At 38.2% G+C, this 23,094-nt stretch overlaps 3 protein-coding genes and 1 long non-coding RNA gene across 7 annotated transcripts; 2 read left to right on the top strand and 2 right to left on the bottom strand.

The window, feature by feature from the left end:
- Window positions 1-130: 130 nt before the first annotated feature.
- On the top strand, window positions 131-3,088 carry LOC110854055. The gene is made up of 4 exons (XM_022102449.2): window positions 131-1,601; window positions 1,910-2,227; window positions 2,285-2,412; window positions 2,479-3,088. Exons 1-4 carry the CDS (start codon window positions 1,169-1,171, stop codon window positions 2,743-2,745), a joined length of 1,146 nt encoding a protein of 381 aa, XP_021958141.1. The 5' UTR covers window positions 131-1,168; the 3' UTR covers window positions 2,746-3,088.
- Window positions 2,957-22,808, bottom strand: LOC110854366. 4 transcript variants are annotated; one of them, XM_022102795.2, is made up of 5 exons: window positions 22,658-22,808; window positions 19,586-19,791; window positions 5,487-5,525; window positions 4,204-4,303; window positions 2,957-4,136 (listed from the first exon to the last, which is right to left on the bottom strand). In XM_022102795.2, the coding sequence occupies exons 2-5, from the start codon at window positions 19,728-19,730 to the stop codon at window positions 3,395-3,397; spliced, it is 1,026 nt and encodes a 341-aa protein (XP_021958487.1). In that variant the 5' UTR covers window positions 19,731-19,791; window positions 22,658-22,808; the 3' UTR covers window positions 2,957-3,394. The 4 variants fall into 4 exon arrangements, 3 of the variants coding, with proteins under 3 accessions (XP_021958487.1, XP_035710958.1, XP_021958486.1); XM_035855065.1 differs by lacking the exon at window positions 22,658-22,808 and adding an exon at window positions 20,768-21,280; XM_022102794.2 differs by lacking the exon at window positions 22,658-22,808 and adding an exon at window positions 20,170-21,279.
- On the top strand, window positions 6,791-7,126 carry LOC118436616. Its single transcript, XR_004835593.1, has 2 exons — window positions 6,791-6,908; window positions 6,969-7,126. It is a non-coding gene; the product is annotated as an uncharacterized LOC118436616 (long non-coding RNA).
- On the bottom strand, window positions 7,385-8,841 carry LOC110854368 (lipase member H). Its single transcript, XM_022102796.2, has 5 exons — window positions 8,451-8,841; window positions 8,075-8,386; window positions 7,833-8,015; window positions 7,590-7,746; window positions 7,385-7,509 (listed from the first exon to the last, which is right to left on the bottom strand). Exons 1-5 carry the CDS (start codon window positions 8,824-8,826, stop codon window positions 7,461-7,463), a joined length of 1,077 nt encoding a protein of 358 aa, XP_021958488.2. The 5' UTR covers window positions 8,827-8,841; the 3' UTR covers window positions 7,385-7,460.
- Window positions 22,809-23,094: the final 286 nt, after the last annotated feature.

Genomic DNA, 23,094 nt, shown 5'->3' with positions numbered 1-23,094 from the left:
AACACAGAGATTTTGGACGGATTTTGGGTCCTCGACACCGAAAGAAATCTACTAACCAACCCACCAACATCTGAAGTAAGAGCATGCTTTCCTTCTTCCTTTTTCCTTTATATATTCCTATATAAACCCTCTTAAAAAGAGGCAGGCCAAATTTTACGGATACTTATAAGCAGCATGTCATAACCCTTTTGTGTGTGCTTTCAAGAGTTGATACATAAAACTCCATCCTCCATCTCCGTCGGCTGCTTCAACAACCGTTCTTCCGAACTCATGTTGTATCGTAAAGTTGTTTCATTTCATGTCGTGCCACTACAAATCACGAAATGTATTACATACACCACGCCGCTTTGATTTCTATACAGACGAAGGAATTCGAACAATCATTTGTCTCAAGTTTTTATGAGAGAGGAGGAAAATCAATCAGGGAAATTTCATTAACTTTAAGTAATGAAAGAAACCCTTCGTCTTTTGAGGGGTAAAAATTCTATGCACTTTTTATTCTATTATTAAAGACTACTGCGTAAATGTAAGTAAATGACGTCTCAGGGAGTAAATTCTATTATAAAATGGGGAACTTGTAGCCATGAACAAACCAAGGATTGAAGAAGTGCTTTTTGACATCCGTTACATCGCTGCGAAGGAAATACTTACAAATCTCAACCATTTTGTCTTTCATTTCTTTCATTCATGCCAGAAATGCATCATACATAAACCCGGCCGAAAAGTACATACGCAGACGAATACCTGAGAAGGCAATCACCAGACCACTCATTCATTTCTTGGTCTCAGGTAAATTCCTACTTGACTAGTTGGGTTTTTACTACCATGTATGCAACCTGTTCTCGTGCAGTATAATAAGAAGGCGAATTAAATAAAATGACTCTCTTGTCATCAATCAATGACATTGGGCAAAACTCTTACTCGTTTTATAAAGTTCTAAACTACACGAAGCTTTTAAATATGGACTATAAAATGCAAACTGCATTTATATTTATGTATTTTCACGAATCCGGTACAATTCTTACTGGTAGTTATGGGTTCTTAATGACTGAAACAGGAAATTCCATTTTTACACTTTAATGCAATTGTGACACAATTCACATCCTCCAGAGTGCAATAAAAAGGTGTCATTAAACGAGGATTTGTTGTCTTTTACGACTTTTTGACCATGTTCAAGTTCCGTAATGATCAAGCTAAACGAAAGCCGAAGCGAAGCTATCCCTTTTTCATCAATTCTGCCCGATGGAGACTGTCGGAGAGCTATTTTAAGGAAAATTATCACCCAAGTCAGCTCCACGATTTTAACTGGGAGTATTGGGAGTCCGTTTGCAGGGCGGAAGGGGACACTCAAGCAGAGACTGTGATTCAAATGGATGAAAATGAAAATATTCAACGAATGAGGAACCAGGCGAGAACTTTCTCAATTTCTGGAGAAAATTGTCCAATGCGCAGTGATCCATGCGGCCGTGGTGATGCCACTGGTACCGATTATGACAACGTAACAATTCAGTGTCCACAGAATAAAAGCAATAAATTGCAATACTTGCTGCAAATTGGTCAACGTGTCGTCAAATCAATTTCTAATATCTGGACGAGTAATGGTGAGCATGAAATCTTATAAAATCATGCCTGTTGCACATTTCATGTACAAAATTACAAATGTAGGGGTTGAAATGAAATTACAATGCTACACATTATTATTTTAGTCAGAAATATATAAAGTAATCATGTTATCACATCGTATAAATCAGGTTCAAATCTGCATAAAATTTGAACAAAGTTAACCAGTTCCCTTAACGATGCACCTAACGACAAAATTTTTACCTCTGGAAAAATATATCCCCCATGAAACAATTCCATAAAATTTTATTATTACTCTACTATATCTTAAGTTTTCCTTCTTTTGTAGGTGTCATTAATAATTCAAATGACAAGTTGGGAAATACTAATGAGCGATTATCTCAAGGGTCCAAATTAAAGAAGAGTAATTCTAAAGTACCAGAACCCCCAGAAACTGACCAAGACAAGGCGTGCGTGAGGTGTCTGAGGTGGCAAGAGTCGCACAAAACTTCTCTCGAAGAGGAAAGTGAAAACATGGTCGAAATGAGTGAAGACGCTTCCTTTCTCGTCTATCGAGACCGTAGGGGACGACGTGCTAATGGTTTGAGAAGAGTGGCTTCAAGCGAGTCCGAAGAGTCAACTTCTTCGAACGACAGTCTCATCGCTGGTAAGTAATTTAACGTGGATCTGATTACTTTAATTTCATAATTAATTATTGTTGCAGGACCTCCAATGATTGATTTCAATGAACCCTTGCCTAACATTCTGGAGCATGAAGCGATCCACACCAACCCCATCAGCAATGGAGACGCGAGACTTTCTGCGAGAGATTTGGATGCGACTTTGGGCAATGTAAGTTCAAAAAATAGTAGATTAAAAATTAAAAATCATTATTATCCCAAGTTTTATCCAATTTAGACAAGTCGAGAGAATTTACAAACCGTGGTGAGCCAGTTGGGACTAGAAATTCCTGTACAAAGCAAGTCATCCTGCCACACCCCACAGCACCTCCACTCTCCTCAACAATCGAGCTGTTGTCGCCACGCTGCTCACAACATTTCCATCGAATCTCTGGATTTGGGATCCACCGGTGGGGCTGGATTCTCCTGTGACCGTAATCCTGCCGGAAACAGATTTGCGAAACGGCCCCTGTCCACGAGGAAATCTTGCTCGTCTATCAATTAAGCCACTCTCTATATAGATTTAAAGCATTATCACCACCCAAAGAAAAATGAAAGTTTTTGTTTAAAATTCCTGTGAAAAACTTGCACAACAATTAATACTTGCGAAACAATGATATACATAATTTTAACACCTCCTCTGCTATGTATTAATTGTTGTGACATGTTAATCCAAATATGAAGTAAAGTAAAACATCCATGTATTTGTGGCAGAATGTAGTTTGTGCGGGGATGGTTTTATTTCACAGCTATACAATATAATACGTACGTACATATATATTTTGAAGGTATTGGTTTGGTAACTGTATTGTTGTACGATACACATTTTTAGCATATATGTAAGAATATATAAGAATGCACCCCATTACATATTATCATCTTAAGATAACAGTCGTAACATTTTTAATGTGACGATAATTGTCACAAGTACTTAATTAAAATATTCCTGCAATGACAATTGACACAGGGTTTGGTTCCGTAATTATTAAAAAGTAATCTATACTTTCTTGTTATATTATATTATATTTGCAATACATTCATTTCGCAGCCTATTCATTAATTGGCACTTGTTATATGCATCAAGTATTAACCTGCTACGAGATGACGACTAAAATCTAATCTGCAAAGAGAATTAAAAGCCGTATGGTTGAAAATTAGTACACATAAATCTGTTTTAACTGTTCTCTCGTTTCATTTGGTATCGTGTAAATGTTAAATCTATTCTTTTCGGCTTGATGCTGCCGTATTCTTTTAGGAATGTTCATCATTTGGAAAACTTTCTTGAGTTTTTTACTCGATTTTTTCTTCTTGTCGAAAGAATCCATATCTGGTTCGGACTCGGACGACGCCATCGTCCCCATGGTTGTTGTACTGTTGGCTTGCTGAGCACATGAAACTGCTGCTCCGGTCAAGGATTGGTTTACATAATTATTGTATTGATTTAGTGATTGCATCGATCCTCCCAAGGACTGAAGAGATCCACCCACCTCGTGATTGGATAACTGTCTGTGTAGCTTATTCAAGTGGTATTGTGACCTGTAGTACGGCGTGGAGTACAAGTACCAGGGAGGAACTTGCGAAAAATATAGGGAATTCGGGCTGTTCAGAGATTTGGGAGTATTCGAACTGCTTGTTGACGATGTGCTTTCCAGTGATAACTGTGTCCCTAGGCTGGCGCGGTTCTGACCTCTGCTGGGCACTTGGACTACGCGAATTTCATGGAGAGACATGGGCGAAGGAGGATCCGCATTTTTCTTGGACTTGGTCTTTTTTGAGAGTGAAAAAGACTGGAGAGGATTTGAGAAGGATGTGTGTAGCCCCTTGTTCGCCTTGCTGGACATTTTAAACTCGTTTCTTCTCTGCACTTCTTGCAAACTTTCGGAACGTCTCATTTTTCTGTGGAAAAAAAAAATAAAATAAAATTATGACTGAAATTTTATCAAAAAATTTATCTTTGTCTCACCTTATTGCAGCCGCAATAAAAAATATCACAACAATTGCAGCAATTAGGGGAATACAGGTAAAGAGGACGATAAGAAGGTCTTCTGAAACTTCGTCGTCGGCTGTAAACCAGAAAAGTATTCGTTATAAAAATTATTTGATAAATAATTTTAAAATAGTTTTTTTTCGATAGAATAAATAAATAGGAATTTTGTAATCATTGTTAATTATTTAATTCAAGGTAATAAAACAATAATGCAAGGTTGTTTTAGATGCATGTGTATGCCTATGGTCAGGCTCGTAAACGTGACCTACATTCTTGCCCTGCAGAGACTGATAGTGGGATTCGGAGAATAGAAGGACAATTGAAATGCACATATAGCATTGATTTATGTATGTAAATAAGGTGAAGGTTCCATACAAAATGCAATATCTGTGCGTCACCACGAAAAGGTTTCTTTCTTACCCTTTGTATTCCTGTAATTTGTTGTACAATGGGAAAAAGGGTCAAGAAAACGGCAAGTCTTTTAGATCAACAGTTCCAGAAAAGAGTTGGGTCAAGGTTTATCGTTTGAATAGCACTCACTCTCTAACTCGAGAAGATGAAGGTAAACCTCTGAAAACCAATGATTTAATGACGTCAACGGAAATGTTCAAAGAGTCAATAATGTGTTTTCAATTGGTCGAAAAATAAAATCTTGAAAATTATCTAAGAAATGGAGGCAACAAACTCCGTCTCTGCGTAACTGCATGAAATGTAATGCAATAAAAATGTTGCGTTAAGATTTAAATGTGTGATGTAGTACCTGATCTCATTTTATAATATGGGTAAAAATTGCCTTCCGTAAAAATATGTTAGGTGACGAGCAAACAATTGAAATCGACTGACGGAACGTCGATCAAAATCTATTAAACCTCAGAAAAATCATGGTAAACATTTTGCACAATCAAAAATCTGTTCGCCAAGTCCTTTATCCTGTCATTCTTCAAGAACAAAGTTGAATATATTTCGCGATTTTTGCAAATCTGTGCAACTTCAAAATTTTGCATGATAATTCGCGCATCACAAAGTACGAATTCGGTTAAATTAGAATATATAAAATGGAATTAAGTGTTGTTTTCAAAAATTTACTACAAATGTATAATTCGAGTGTCGCATGCTAGTTCAGTGAAATGAATCACATGAATTGCATTGAATGAGGGTAATCTACTGCGTAAAAATCCAGCCTAGTTTATATTGTCAAAAATTTTTGACAAAATTACAACCGCACAACGGTAACAAGCATATTTTTTTGTAACACTTACAATTTGAATAACCTGCACCGCTTCCTGGATGATGGGATCCTGAAAAAAATGTAAAATCCAAATGTAAATTTAGAGCGTCTTAAAATTCACATTTTAATTCTTTCAACTTCAATGAACAACTAACCAAAAAATCGGAGAAAAATTGATTCGTGCGTGCGTGTTTGTGGCCAGTAGACTCTTGTTAAACTTAATTACACACCAATTTCGCAAAGGAAAACGGTGCAAATTTACATGCAAAATGAAACATGTTTACCTCACAGACTCCTTCGAGAAAATACTTGTCGGAACTTGTGACTAACTATGTATATACGATGTACGTACATCGATCTCACGAGGGGCCAGCCTGACCGTTGTGAGAAAAAAGCTTAACCAGTAATCAGAATTACTACAGATATTACATAATGTTACAACGAATAAGAGTTCGTCATTAGTTCAACTCTCCATTAAACTCGCGTCATTCGCACCATGCAAAAAATACATAAGTTGAGCATTTGGCAAGTTCATGATCACCGTGGGCATGGTCGGTTCCAAGTACATACGAATTGTATGAATGTATGTAAATCCACGAGCAAAATGTTGCAAACTCACCTGGCAAATTCAATTTTTTTGACAGTTAAATGACTCTTAAATTATCACTTCCAGTTAACACATCCCAGACACCTCACGCTGCTGTAAAAAATTCACTGCACCTGAACCTCAGACTTTGTGTTATTATTACGCATCACACAGTTGTTAAGATGGCTCAAGTTTTGAGAAGGTACTTTTTTTGTCCAGGTACGATTTGTTACGAGATTCAACCTTTGTACTATATTAATTGACCTCTGTTTCCGACAGGCACAAAAGATGTGTATGTAACTCGCAGTTTATAAAGATACATAATATTTAGTATTTCACAGAAGAGGATACACCAATTATGTATCCCACACGGGACTAATTCGTATAAATGTGTTAACACCGTGGATTAAATGATTCACACCTTGAGATTCTCCAAGTCGGCTACCAAATGAGAGTTTAAAGTACAGCATGAGAGTTTGAAATGTAATGATTTCTTTCCTCAGCAGAGGCACAGGTATTTATAACCGGACGGAAAATTAACTTTGGCACTAACACCACCAAACCGAGCCATATATGTAAGTATGATGCTAGCTAATGATATAATTTATTAATGAGAAATTCGAACAAGTTTGCTCCCTATCAATACGTGCTTACCACATCCCGCATACACATGCAGTTGTTGTAATCTGGCATTATTGAACTCAAGTCAAAGCCTGAAACTAATAAGTAGAACTGAAATTCAGATGTGTGGCAAGTCGCAAATGAAACCTTTTGAGGATTTCAATAGAAATGAGATGCAAAACGAGATGAGATTTGCACGTACAAGATTTGCGATGCAGACCAACAATATGAAGATAAGCCTCTCAGGTTGGCAAAGAAAAAAGATAATTTGAAAACAATGTCATAAAATACGTCACTCATCCTCAGACGCTGTTGTTGTGGTCAACATGTTTTGCATCCCTTTGTGGTTGGTGAATATATGGAGCGAATATTGTGGAAGGAAACCAAAATTTAAATTACCAACTAAAAGTGATCAGTTCCACTTTTAACTAGAAGTTACACGCAAGAGAACCATAAATTTAAAATTAGCAAGTACATTGCTCATTATATTCGTGAAGAAGAACAGTTTTCTATCTCGAGTCACGAGTGTTGTCTGTCAAAAGGTGAAAGGGGAGATTCATTTATTTTGAACACTTGCGATTTGCAGGAAATGACGGAAAATATTTCGGTCTCATTTCCTTACGAAAAAATAAGCGTAATCTTAAACAATATTGTGTAAAACTCGGGTTATATGCATACAATGAGAAATAAATGTCTAAAATGATATTTCCTAGTGGAACGAATAAATTACCAATTTGACAACTTGTCTTTATTTGAATTTATCTTTTGTGTTTTTTTTTGCTTTTATAAAATGTTTGATCACTTTTCAAAAGTGTCCGATACCAAAAGATGGTAAGCACCCCGTGCACTAGAAAGTAATAATATGCGCATACATAACTTATCCTCAGTATTGGTATTCAAAGTCAAAACGTTAATTGTTTCATGTACCTGGTGGGCATTTGGTCCCCAATTCGAATCGGGTTACTGCAAGTCGTCTGACAATTGGATTTGCACTGACATGCAAAACCAGTACAAGGACAAGCTTCTATTTCCCTTGTGTATGCGAGGTCATACAATCGCCACGAGTAAGAGTGACTGCACACGGCTGGGAGGTATCATATTCATGTAATATGTATGTGCATTGACTAATGCGCATGACCTTTTTAACCACTGATTTATAATTGTGTATACCTTTATCTTCCTTTTCCTCACAACCAGGCTGATTATCACCCCCGTTCACATAAACATTCACATCGCCAGTTTTGTGATCCTTGTCGCCAAGCATGTTTCTATTCGTGTGATAAATATCTACGAATGTGGCATCTTCTTTGTGGAGTCGTTTGTCATTATCGTTTCCACCAGAAAAGAATGGACCTTACGTGGATTTTTACAATTAGTTCCAAAGTCTACTAAACTTTGACTTTTTATCATACCTGCCGGATCCAAACCAGTTATTCTGGCAATCGTGTCATTAAAGTCACGCTGCGCCCATGATCCAGCAGCTCCGGAAATGTGTGACCCAAGACTATGCCCAACGATATGCACCTGGCTGGAAGAAATTGCTTTGTTTACTTTCAGAAAATGGAGAAACTGTGCAACTCGTCTCCCAACGGGACCAATGTTTGGCAGAACTTTTACATAAGTCTGCAAAAGAGCTTCTTGATTCGGAATTGGAGTCCCGGAACCCGACAGGGCTCCCCAATCTACGATAATCACATTTTCTTGGGGACGATTTTGAATCAATGCTGTGGACCAAACCAATAATTTCAAAAAAATATGCCTTGCAAAATACAATTTTGCTAAACGGACCATTTTTAGTAGTTTTTGGCATAGGAGTCTCTCCATTGGAAAGGAAGCCATCAATGACCAGTGTGGTGGGGACGCCAGCCTTGAGCCCTGATGCTGTCAATGATTGTACGTCATTGAAGACGATTTCTACCCCAGTGCTGGGTGCAGATGCGTCGTAGTACACGAATTTGATAAGGTTTACATCAGTGGAAATTTCCTGAGCAAACACACAAACCCCGATAACAGACAAAAAATACGCCACCTTACGCCACATGATAGAGCAGCTATTTAAAAACTTGGAAAACTTGGACTTTGCAGAGAATTTACTTGCTATTCGAATCCTTAGAGCTTTTATATACCTCAATTTTAGACGTGATTTGAATTTGATAAACCACATTTCGAACAATTATTAAGCATTGTAAGTAATTACACTAATTGTCAATCTACTTCTATTTCCCATTGTTAACGTACAGAGAAATAACCCAAATCTGTCTCCACAACTATTCATTTGTCAGATTCCCCATATAATCCAGGTCTTGGGGTTAGGTTAGTGTAGGTTATAATATTATTGTGATTTATCTAATGACGTATTTTAGGTACCATTATATTATGATTTCTGTAAGAAATTTCGGGTCAACGAATTTGGAAAATCAACATTAAATACGAATTTTCGAAGTAATATCTGGGACAGTGGCTTTTTTCCAGATATTTATTTATTATTGATAAATTAGTGATTGATATAATCAGTCCCATAATTCTGAATATATGCAGTTACGAATATATTAATTGAAGTACTGTAACGTCATTAATGAAATATTTTGATTTTGTTATTAGCCGGACCACGTAAGAGCAGGACGGAGAGCAGACAAATGTGCAGTAGAAACCGCTTACCGCCCGTAAGAAATACCTGGGAGGCCAGTGGTGCACCACCGCCATCGGCTTCCCATGTATTTCTTACGGGCAGTTAGCGGTTTCTACTGCACATTTGTCTGCTCTCCGTCCTGCTCTTACGTGGTCCGGATAATATTAACTGTGTTGTTTTTAACTTATATGTGAAGAGTGCCTGTACAATTTCCTGGTTAACAATATAAAAAAATACTGCATTGTCATCTTGATATCAACGTCATCATAAACTACTTCAATTATATTACATAAAATATTATGTTTTTTTCTCCAACAAATTGTGCAATATATTTGTTTGTACAAAAATATTGTTTACTTCTCGAAACAATCCACTCAAGACATGCACCATTTCACCTCCTGAATACATACACACACTTCAATTACTACGTACCACTCGACATTGACATTGAATAAATAACATAAAAATGTTCAAGACAACCTCGCTAGCATTTCGCAAATTGTCAAAATTTGCGTATTAATTACTCATCCAAACATTTTACAGATTAGAGAAAAAGCGATCTTCTAATAGACTCAACAATTTAATGATGCTCTCCAAATTTTAAACCACCTCTGCATTATCTCATGTAGTAATGCTCATTTTGTTCACGTACCCACTCGGACCATCGCATTATTCACGTATGTATGCATCCATTTAAATAGCTTAATTACGTAAATTGCGCAGTATGCTTTTTGGCAAGCTAGCGTTAATTGGTAAGGTAAGCGAGACGTTGAATTTACTACTTTCCTTTAGATGACCGTTTGCCATTTAATTAAGAATTGTACTAACGATGTTTATTACACTCGTAAAGAGACATGAAGGAACAATAAGGCACGAAATGTCATGGATTTGCAAATCATCTCGAAAATTTCTTGAACAATCCTTTAAAACACACGCATGCCCGTTCTTATGAAGAAATTAATTCATTAGTCCACTTAATTTTGCGCCATCCGTGAAAAATGTCGTGCCGTGTATTTTGCGTACGTGTCGCAAGTCGGGAACGAACTGGTTTTCTCATCCATTGTCTTATTAGAGGTCTTACACCGGTATAATGCTGCCGAACAATAGGCACCTTATGTATGTATGTAGGTGATTTAATCAGTACATGCAAAACCACTGCATGCACTCGTATGAATGGAGAAGCATCGAACCTTAACCTGTGTAGCAAAAAATAGAGCATTATATTACACTACAATTACTGTTTGAGCTCGGTCCTTGCGACTACCCGTCCCAAGCGTAACTCTGATTGAGAACCGTAGAGCTTAAGTGTCTGGTCTTAAAAACAAGACCCGTTGGTCAAAAAACTATGCTTGAATGCAAAATAAACTGAGAAAGAGATACTCTTTGGCTTTACTCTTCTTTACACACCAATTTATTTACACAAAAGCAATTAATTAGAGAATAATTTCAAACTAAATATATTAATTCTCTCTAAACTGTGAATGACACGACCAGTTCTTTGTCCTTCGTCAACTCAACTGCGCATTCACACAAAAAACGCTCCTTTTTTACCAATTTGAGACGCCCGCTCGGAGTCTCACTTTTTCCATGTAAAATTACTCATTTTCCAAAATACATACATGAAACTAAATATCATATTAAATATGGAGATTTATGGCTAAATCCAACATTTCTCCCACCTCTTTTAATAATACAAATAATTAAAAGAATTTATATACAACCTAACAACTAATAATTCCACTTCCCGTATTTGCATGGCTTCTTGACCACTGTGCCAGAACGGGTTTTAATGTTGCAGGTCTCAGCACTTTCTTCTAATTGATCATGACTTGAATGTGCTGCTTTCGCCAGCTCGATCACGTTTGCCGGAACGATGACGGACTTGAGACTATGAATTTCCAGGGGATAAAGTCGCTGAAGGGGACGAGTCAAAATTCCTGTAGCCGTCTTCACCTTCACTACTCGAACTTTTCCATCTTTCCCTGGACACAATTCCAAAATCTTCCCGAGTGGCCACTCGAACCGCTTCTTATTGTCGTATCCCACAAGAACGACGTCGCCAACTTCCGGTTTGGGAGAATTCTTGTTATTCTTCATTTGCACAAGCTGGCCAAGATACTCCTTTCGAAACCGGTCCCTCAATGTCTTCTTTAAGTTGACAATCTTGTGGTAAGCATGAATGAGATCCTTACTTGTAATCTCGTCTCTTTCTGGTAAGCCGGAAATAGGTAGATCCTTCATGAACATAGCAGGTGTGAGCGGAATTAAATCCTCACAGTCTTCCGTAAGAGTCGTCAACGGCCGGTTATTAATTGTGTAGGAAACTGACGTAAGGCATTTCTCCAATTCTTTCATGGTGAGCTTGGCCGATCCGATCATCTTCCTCAATAAATCCTTGACGGTCCTCACAAGACGCTCCCACCATCCACCCCACCACGCTGCAGTGGCTGGATTGAATGTCCACCTAATCCTCTTCAAATTCAGATTCTTCTCTAAACGAGTCCAATCCAACTTCTTCATCAAGTTATTAGCTCCGACAAAGTTCGTCCCATTGTCGCTGATGATTAGATTGGGACAACCCATCACACAAGCAAATTTCTCCAAAGAATCGAGAAACTCATCCGAACTGAGTGACTCTATCACGTCCAGATAGACGCCCCGGTACACCGCACAAGTGTAGAGGACGATCCAGGCCTTCTTTCCTCCTTTCAGAATTATAGGTCCTGCCAAATCGACCCCCGTCGTCTGGAACGCGTAGCTTGTCTCGATTCTACTCACTGGTAACGGAGCTGGTTCACACGGCATCGCTTTCATAGAGTGACGCCGACACGTGACACACTTGTGGATCAATGAGCTCACTGCCCTTCGACCTTGTACAATCCAGTACTTCTCTCGTAATTTGCCTAAAACAAATTGAGCACCGGCGTGACAGTGGGCATGATGAACATACTCAATCAGTTGTTTCGTAATCGGATCTTCTTTTGGAATCAGGATGGGACTTCTGAATAGCTCGGTGTCATCTCGGTAGGTCAGCCTTGTTCTGACGTGCCAAAGTCGGTCCTCCTTCAGCTCAACATGTAAATTCTTAACTTCAGGATGGGCACCATAATGACTTTGTTGGATGGCGTAAATAAGATCCCTTTCTCCTGCCTTAATCTCCTTGAAACTCAAACACGAACTGATGAGTCGATGTTCTTTTTTCTTGATCGTGTTGTCAATAAATCTTCTCATCCAAGCAGCAACACGCACATTTTTCATATAATTTGAAAATCGAGGTTCTTGGTGGACTACTGCTGCGGTCATGACGATTTCTGTCTTCCTCTTTTCTTCCGCAACTTCCGGTTCGTCCACCTCCTCATCTTCACAATTTGGCCAGGCCTCGCAACTCTCATACAACCACCTCGGTCCCTCCCACCATCTTGAATTTAATAGTTCTGCTGGCGAACACCCTCTGGATGGGAGATCTGCTGGGTTGATGTGGCCTGGCACATGTCTCCACTGATTCGATTTTGTGAGACAATTGATTTCTCTTGATCTGTTTCCTACGAACGTGCCCCAATCTTCTGCTCTACGAATCCACGCCAGCGCCGTGGTCGAGTCACTCCACAGAAAGATCTGGTTCACTTCCAGGGTCAGAGAATCCATAACGGTCTTGGTAAGACGAGATCCAATCAGACAGCCAAGTAACTCTAGCCTCGGAATGGTCACCTTTCTCGATTTCTTCTTATCCAATGGTGCCAATCTTGATTTCGCCACGACGAGATGGACTGATACTCTTCCTTTGATCTCCACTCTCGCAAAGACTACCGCGGCGTAGACGCTTTTACTGGCGTCACAAAAACAATGGATCTGAAAACTTCCCCCCAGTCCTCCTCCAAATGCTAGCCTGGGGATGTGAATTTTGCCAAGTTCCTTAACTTCCGAAATCCATTTTTGATATTTTTCGGAACTTGGTGAATCCCACTTTTCATCCCATCCCAATTCCTCCACCCATGAATCCTGTAACATTAACTTGGGCTGGAGCACTGCTGGACAGGTGAAACCGATGGGGTCAAATATCTGGGAAATCAAAGAAAGAACACTTCTCTTTGTCACCACTTCGACTGATAATTCTGTTGGCAACTGGCAATATAATGTGTCCTCTTCTTTGTCCCAGTTGAGTCCGAGTACTTTTGTTCTCATACTTTCAGAGACGACTTCCACATTGGACTCGCATTGTCGTAAATCCATTTTTGCATCCGCCAGAATTGCTGTCGATTTGTTCTTGAACATGAAGTATTCCTCTGACGAGTTCACCGACATGACGCAATTGTCCACGTAGAGCGACTTCTTCAATAAATCACAAATCATCTTCTCCCCTTTTGATTTTAATTCGAGATGATGATCCAAAACAGCAGCCAAAATGAACGGACTGCAATTTAACCCGAAAACTACCCTCTTATGTAAATAAGTTTTCATGGTCTTCATATTCTTGTCCTCCCACCAAAGAAACTTTTGAAACTTCTGGTCTTCATCAGCCACTCCCACCATTTGGAAAGCCTTCCGAATATCTGAGAGTACTCCAACTCTTCTTTCACGAAATCGGATTAAAATGGAGGGAATCAATTCCAGCAGATTGGGACCCTTTTCCAAACAATGATTCAGGGACGGACTCTTCCCAACTCTGCACGAGGCGTCGAAGACTGGTCTCACGGGTGTGGTGAGGCTATCCGGTTTGAAAACTGGGCGGTGGGGCAGGAAATGTCCATCGTTGTCATTTTCTTTTCCGACAACTCCTATAATTCCTTCCTTTTCCCACTCGTTAAAAATTGTATCGTAGCTTTTGAACTCGTTTTGACTATCCAATTTCTTTGTTGCATTTACGAGTCTCTTCTCTGCCACGATCCTATTTGACGGCAAGGACAATTCTTCAGTGACCCACGGTAAGCGAACGACGTATCGGCCCTCCTCATCTCTGGTTATTTGTTGTTGAAAGGCTTTCTTTACTTCGATATCACGTTCCTCCTGGGAAATCTGCTCTGCGTATGCTTTATTCCTATTGTTTCTAAATTCCATAATTGTGGAAGAGATCTTTCTTCGCACGTCATCGTTGATATGACTGTTGCAGCAAAAGTCGACTGACCCTGGTTCAATTCACCACACAAAGTCCATCCAAAAACTGACTCCGCCGCGACGAGTCCACATCTTAACTTGTATCTCTGACCTGTCATTAGTTTCTCGTACTGATCTGCACCAATGAGGATTTCTATTTCTTCCGAGCCTCCATCAGTGTCCGTCAAGTAGATCCGTTTTCGTGCCAGTTCCTCTGAAGTTTCCATAAGGAATGGCTGGACACGATGAACAAATGACATCTTCATTAATTAATTCCAAATCCTTTCTCTCTTTGCACTGAATTCCCTGCGCTTTTACTTTATAACTGAATCGGACTTTGCTTTCTGTTTTATATCCTCCGAACAGACTATTTTGCAGGGTCAGCTTTTCAAGGACTGGACAGTTCAATTTCTTAACAAGTGACGTCTTGACATAGCTTCTCTGGCTACCGGTATCGAAGACCACACGCACTTGTTGCTGCTCTCCGTTTGCACCATGAACTTTGACACGGAGAGTCTTCAAAAGAATAACTTTATTCTTCTTTGTGCTCGAATTACAACTAGTCATTGCTGGGGTCACGGACATGGTGTGAACTCCTTGCACAATCTCTTCCACGCCGTCTTGATGCGACTCAGTCGTCCGGTTCTTCTGACCTTCTTGGCACATAATTGCGTAATGTCTCTGATTGCACACTACACACTTCACTGATGACTTGCATTTCTTAGACTGATGGCTTTTTTTCAAGCAAACATAGCAACAATGACCATCAACTATTTTATGCTTCTTCTCCTCCATGGTCATCTTCGCCGCTTTGAAACAATCGTGGCTGGCATGGTTTGTTTTCGAACAGAAAATGCACTCGGCCGATTTCGCCTTTGCTCCCCCCTGGTTAACGTACAAAGTTGCTGATGTGGGGACGTCTTCTTCAGCAAATTTATTTTTCCAAGTTTGCTTTTCTTTCTTCCCTTTGGCATTCTTCCCTCCAACGTCGAATCCCGCTTGCGCCAATAAACGCTGACCTTCATTCTCCACTTCTTGTTTGAGAAAGGCCATCAAATAATCGAATTCCGTTCTGGGAGGGTTTTCTGATTTTCCATCCTTGCCAAAGTTTGCACTCCGCTGCCACGCCATCAATGTTTCCTCTGGTAATATTGACTCAACCATGGGGAACAATGTAACATTCATATAATCGGGTGTGATTCCTAGGGATTCCAAAGCTTTTATCTGAGCTTCCAATTTGTCAAAAATCCAGGAAATCTTCACTTTCTCCCGTGAACTGTTGATAATCATCTTTATCAACTCTCGAATGTACACTCGTTTCAAAACAGTTTCTTTCCCAAATCGTTCTTTCAGAGCACTTATGAGTTTGGGATAATTTGCTGTTGACGGATGGTAAACACGCACTAAAGCTTCTGCCCTTGAACCTGGGACCATTGCTTGGACCAGGTACTGAAATTTATCGCTGTCGTGAAGCTCGTCGTCGTCGTGAATTTTCTCAAACTGCGCCCACCAGCCTAGCCATTCTGTAATTTCACCATCGAACTTCTTAATTTCCGTCTTCGGCAGCTTATACGTTTTCTTTTTAATTTCGCTGCCCGAACTGGATGACAGTAGGTCGGAGTTTATATAACGGAGCGCTTTCACTTTTGCCACTTCCATTTTCAAAGTGTACTCTTCTTTTGAATCTTGTTCCGTCTGTATCTCCGCCTCAGTTGCATCTGCATCCAAAAGTAAACCAGAAATCTCTTGATCGATGGCCGCTATCTTCTGTTTTAAATCGTCCAGTCGATTGACGTAAGCCTGAAGCAGGTCGTCGTCGGCGCTGTCTTCCTTGGTCACTTCTTTCTCGATTTCGATGCAAAGTTTCGTAACTGCAGCCCGCATCGGCGTCCTCGACTTCTTAGCTCTCTCCATGTCGACCTCGATAGCTCCCGTATGCACGGAATGGAGCCCTCAAAGAGGCAAGATAAACAAATATTCAAGTCCTTGTCCTGGGCTGGATCGAATCCACAATTGGCCGCAACTGGACTTCTCCGGTTGTTTATTCCCAAATATAATCAAAATTAATATCACCTGCTCGACCCCCGAACACTCAGGGTGGGGTCCTCAACGAGGCAATTCTTTGGTGATATCCAACGCCAACGGGTTGACTCCACTACTGCTCCACGATGTCTCGGTGGGACCTCCAAAATGTTTGAGCTCGGTCCTTGCGACTACCCGTCCCAAGCGTAACTCTGATTGAGAACCGTAGAGCTTAAGTGTCTGGTCTTAAAAACAAGACCCGTTGGTCAAAAAACTATGCTTGAATGCAAAATAAACTGAGAAAGAGATACTCTTTGGCTTTACTCTTCTTTACACACCAATTTATTTACACAAAAGCAATTAATTAGAGAATAATTTCAAACTAAATATATTAATTCTCTCTAAACTGTGAATGACACGACCAGTTCTTTGTCCTTCGTCAACTCAACTGCGCATTCACACAAAAAACGCTCCTTTTTTACCAATTTGAGACGCCCGCTCGGAGTCTCACTTTTTCCATGTAAAATTACTCATTTTCCAAAATACATACATGAAACTAAATATCATATTAAATATGGAGATTTATGGCTAAATCCAACAATTACACCTCCTCTGGAATTAACCAACTTATTTGCTCAAGGTTTCTCAAGTTTCTCACTTAATAAAGTATGAAAAAGTTGGAAAAAGAACATTGTCATTCGGGGGGATTCATTCTGTGAAAATATTTTTTTGTCGATAAGTGTTAATTACCAAAGAAGGGTTGATCATGCTATTATTTACCCACCCACACCTGTGTTTCTTGAGCAATGAGTTATCCCTACATACAAGACTGACTTATGATCACGGAATAAACTAGCAGTAGCCGGAATAAGTATGGCAAAATGGAACACGCAATTACGAACTGCTGATCTGATCATCCAGGCAAAAGATGATTTGGCTTGGTAGACGGTATAATTACCAACTTTAGAGTACACCGAGATGATTTTGCAGGTGTAGGTATTTAGCTATGCAATCAATTTTATCCGTAGGTAATCCACACGCAACTTTTACTTTGTTGCTTAGCTTGGCTAATAAAATGCTTGCAAGTTGAAGTTATCAAAGATATTACACACAATTTTGCGCTATACAATTTATAGCAACAAGTTTTCTACCTCGGCGAGACTTGGAAATAATATTATGTAAGAAATCCAACAATGAACTTGTATCAATGATCAAATGTACACCTGAACATATGTAGTTTAAGTAAGACTTAGGAGGGGAGGTTGTGTACTATCAACTCCCGGATCTCGATGCCCTTTGGATATGTTGTAGTGTCTCATGAATGTACAAGAACCCTGAAGTGGTTTGATGCCATGGCCACATTTGCGCCTGCCACACCCACTCAAAGGTGCCCAAAAACCGCTTTCACTCCAGCTTTCACTCACTTAAATTTACCCCAAAAATCCAATTTTACTCGGATTTTCAAATTTCTTTCACCATTATGCTCCCAGATAGTTGCTTTCTTATTTCCAACATCAAACTCGACTTTTCAAATTTTTTAGTATTTTTAAAATTTAAAATTCTGAATGAGCATTGTTGTAGCAATCAACAAAGCTAATTATGCCCGCGAAATAAACATCAAACAAGTTGAGTTTGGTGTTGGAAATAAGAAAGCAACTGTCTGGGAGCATAATGGTGAAAGAAATTTGAAAATCCGAGTAAAATTGGATTTTTGGGGTAAATTTAAGTGAGTGAAAGCTGGAGTGAAAGCGGTTTTTGGGCACCTTTGAGTGGGTGTGGCAGGCGCAAATGTGGCCATGGCATCAAACCGCTTCAGGGTTCTTGTACATTCATGGGACACTACAACATATCCAAAGGGCATCGAGATCCGGGAGTTGATAGTACACAACCTCCCCTCCTTAGCAAATCCAAGTTTGCATGCATGGGAATGCGCCTGAAGTTTCTGCAATTCTTTGTGCATGAGAATTATCATAGAAATGGAAAACCACAGATTGTAAAAACAATAGCAAATGTTTATCATATTTTCTTGAACTTCAATGTTTTTAAAGTTTCGCGAAGTAAACATGACGTAAACATGCTGTAAAAGCATGCACATATGACACAGGACCAATTATTATTTGTGGCTACTTTAATGTGAACATCATCAACCATGATGGTGCAATTACTTATTATTATTATTGTTTTGCATAATAAGAACAAATAAAATGATAATGACGCTCACTTTTGTAAACCTCTTAAAGCCAGACATGACTCATTCGCTCATTTCATGGAAGTGTAAATTGTTTTTTCTCGCGTAATTGCAAAGAATAAAATCAGATCAAGAAATCTCCAACAACAGCATCATCAGGTGATGGTTGTGGTCATGGTTGAAGAAATATTTTCTGCATGGACTAAAGTCCATGCTTCTTGCAAGCAATAAAGTTAGGAATCTTGGTAGGTATGCATTTATTCTTATCTTTGTACCAGAAGTGGAAAATCCCTCGGGTTGTTCATTCCAGGAAATTACCACATATTTTTGTGACCGCCCAAGGTGACTTTCAAATAAGATCAGGCTGTTAATTTAAATATTTCTTTAATGTTGGTAATCATTTAATGCGGATTTTGAAAAACTTCTGCGAAAGTAGAACGTCGCCAACCACGAAATAATTAACCCTAATATGTTCTGGACCATTTGTCATTAACCAAGTTTTCTTTATATGTTTAACATACATACATACATACATACCATAAAAATAGATTTCTGAATAAAAGCTCATTAGTCTTTTAGGCAGCATATATATTTAGATAAGGGAGGAAGTGACGACATAAAACACGATGATATACTTAAAAAGTATGCATATAGTATGTGGATTGGATGATTATAGGGCGATACAATGCACGTGAGAAAGAGCATTGACTGAAAATGACCATACATAAAGTGAACCAGTCTGAAATAATTGTAGACTTTAGACTTTCGACAGTTCCATTGATTACAGATATTTTTAAGACCACAATGAACGCACTTTTTTAAATTCGGTGTAATTATCGATGTTTTTTGCCCGAAGGTCATAATTACTTTGAAACCAATGATTACGTTTTTGTTATTTTTCGCTAGTTAACAAAACACCAATTTCAATTGTGGTTTCGTTTGTTCTGGAAAGCGTAACTTTAATTTTCATCTAAATAGAAAATGTTTGCTTACCGTTTGCACTAGCACCAACATGGAGTAAAGAATTGATACTTTCGACAAGCGTTTTATGATGGTGGTCCGAATTTAGGTGGACTAAATGATGCTGAATTTCTAATACTTCGTCATATCCGGCACTATTTGAGCTCAGGGGAGCCATTTGAGGATGAGATGCTGAATTTCCGATAATCCGTTGATCAATAAATCTTGCGTTAGGGAATCTATAAATTAGAGATAAACAGATTATCAAGCTATGTTAATTTTGTTTATGATGCTTTACAAAGATCGGAATCAATCAGCCCTCACAAAAGAAATTATTAGCATCGGAAATCACATAAAGGATAAATACATAAATATGGAAATAATTGACGTTCGATATGGCACGCTGATGCATCAGCGTGCCATCATGATGGCACGCTTGGATTTCCCATGTTGCTTTCTTATTTAAATTTGTTCACATAATGCACAAAAATGAATTTATTATGCTCAAATTCAATTATGAACAGGATATGTTTCCTTTGAATGGAAGAGATCCAGGTGTGAGAATCATATCAAAAGAATTAAATCAAGATATTACCAGGTTTTATCATAGAAAATACCTGATTTGATTTGGTTGTTAGCTCATTTCCATTTCAGATTTTACTCCAAATCACAAAATACGAGATCGATGTCATCAGAATGCAAAGGATATGCAGCAGCAGCAGCACTTAATCCAGACGAATGTAAGGAGTTAAACCTCATTCATTACCGGCATACATACAAAGTTCGATTAATCACGTATTGAGATTCAATGAGCACCAGAGTTAACAATTTTTACGTTTACATAATATTCGCCTTCTGCTTTGCGTGCCTCTTCCGTTATCTTCTCACAAAGTTAAACCGACTTTAACCAATGGAAAATATACTGTTCGGCATCAAACCATTTCATGAATATCGTTTCATGACTAATTAAGAAAAATGGTTGAGATTGAGGCGTTGGGAGTCCCGGTGATTAAGTATTTAGATGTACAGTTTAACAGTCTGGGTGTTGTTATCTATGTATATCCGTATACACACACACGAGGCATGAGTCACTTTGCTAATAAATACATACATACATGTATCTCACTAACTGATGTTCAAACTTTTGTATGTATGATAATGATGATACAGCTAATTTCTAAGACTGTTTTCGTCACAATAGTTAAATTTTCCTACCGATTTATGACTTATATCCGGTCCAAATATTCAACAATCACTGGTTTTAATTACAACTCTCACCAAGAAGTACGTATTTTCTCCTGGCTTCATGAAATCGAAGAAGAATGAGGCGATAGAAATGCACTGCACTGCACTACAATCACTCCACTCTTGCACTATTTACTGGATGCAGGACAATTGAACTTTAAATGAAATGAGACACCCAAATTGTTGGTAAATACTGCAGCTTTATTATCCATTCAGTCCACGATCGACTCCTCGTCTCATTTCAAGTTCCAAGTACAAAGTGCCGAATCTGAGTTGAAAAAATTGTTAATGAGCTGGGAATTACTAAAGTTTGAACTAATTGTTTTCATATCGCATTGACAAGATGTCGATAAGCGGCGAAAAGAGAAGCCATTTAGAATTTTATGCCTACTATTAATAATATAATGTGTATGGTATTGTTGTCTGTGTAAGTAAGTCTACTGTTACTAAAACGGTGTGCATGGATAGAACCTGCTAAACTCTAAATGAACGGAGATTGAGGTTCTCGTGAGATTTTAGTCTGAAAATTTACAAGTTCTTGGCCTTTTCGATGATAAATAACAATGCTTACAATGTTAATGGCATCCTGCAGTTTGAGAGGGCAGTTTTGGATAGACAGACAGACCAGCGTTTAAGGTGGATGGACATATGTATATTAAGCAAGGTAAGTTTTATATATGCATCACGAAAATGAATATGGATTTGGGTAGTGTTGGGTTAAGCTGCATTGACGAAAGTTGAACTTTAAAGCATGACAGACACAGAACGGATCAATTTTAGTCTGCAATTCTATCTTGGTAAGAACTCATTGTAGTCAGTTCATCAATCATGGTCATAAATATTTTGAATTTTGATCCCTTAACCCGAATTAAATTCTCCAAATAAAAGAAAGTCGCCGAAATCATGCCGTCATTTATGAATGAATGTTGAAATTGAGAATCTATAAATGAATCATTGTTTATGTAATGGGAAACTGGAAACACTTTAACAATAATAATTCAATACTGGTTTTAATTCACTAAAATTTAATCAGGAAATGTGAAAACTGCCGACGTGCAGGTTCATAATGACGTTTTACGACCAAAGTTCTCTAAACATATCGATCGCTAATTCTTCATTACCTATTGTTTAATGATCAAATATATTGTTTATGTTATACACAAGGAGCCGAACCTATCGTATTAATTAACCATAAGTCACTTCATGAATACAATGACCGGATTTTTGCTTCTGTCTTTGTTCCTCTATTAACATTTTAAGCATATAGCGAAGCATCCAAAAATTAAACTTTCACAGTTACATACGTCCTTAAATGTATATATATATGTACAAATATGCATTAGATTGGGCTATTCTCGGTTGCGGTCACGTATCGCAAGATTTATATATACACGAGTCGCAATAAGTTCAGAAAGAAAAGAATAGCTTACCGGCTATTTTAATGAAAAATACGTGCACACGAATGATATTATATGTTGCATTGTTATTTTTGGTGTTTGATTATTCATTAATGTGCATAAACTAAATTAATTTTACAGAGTTATGCGAGTTGACAAATCTTGACTTTACTGTGTGATATAAGACAATCAAAAGGAAATGACTCCATTATGAAAGATTTCCAGTTCGAATCAGTTTATTCCAAATTTTATGCCTACGTGCATTTTATTTGTGTGTACTATCCACGGATAAAAATGTTGCATATTATTAAGTTAAATATGTAACAAAGTGAAAAACCTTTGAATTGATGAACAGGAATCAGAAATAAGTTTTCATGGACATACAAAAGTTGCGATGCATATGATATGCAGTACATTTGATTTGCATAGACGACAAAATAAATAGGAACAAATGGAAACTTACCACAATTATTTCGATGTTGCAACACATTTAATATGCAGTTTAACAATGAATAGTAAAATTACAATTTTCACAATAATGCACTATTAACTATGTATATAAACTTGAAGTGATCCACAGGTCCACGTAAAATGCAGTCATTATTATTATTAAAAATTAAATCACATTCATTTTCTCTACACAGACTTCACTAAATTATTGTACCTATTAACCTGATGATATTAGATGAAGTTGAAAACTGAAATTTCATCTAAATTACGACGCAATAATTCCTCGAGTAAAAAAAATATGTAAAGAATTTCATTCAATTGGTAATTTACTTTTGTACTCAATCAACAACAATGCACTCGTCTTTTACTCGTGTCTGGTTTTCCAGCCGCAGCCGCAACTTCGCGTCCTCTTGTAATTCATGAGTTATGTTGTTGATATTTCAATTGTTA

The sequence above is a fragment of the Folsomia candida genome, unplaced genomic scaffold (genome assembly GCF_002217175.1).
Source record: "Folsomia candida strain VU population unplaced genomic scaffold, ASM221717v1 Fcan01_Sc009, whole genome shotgun sequence".
Classification (NCBI taxonomy): Eukaryota; Metazoa; Arthropoda; class Collembola; order Entomobryomorpha; family Isotomidae; genus Folsomia; species Folsomia candida.
The sequence above is the reverse complement of the archived record's forward strand: the minus strand, read 5'-3'. Positions and strand labels throughout refer to the sequence as shown.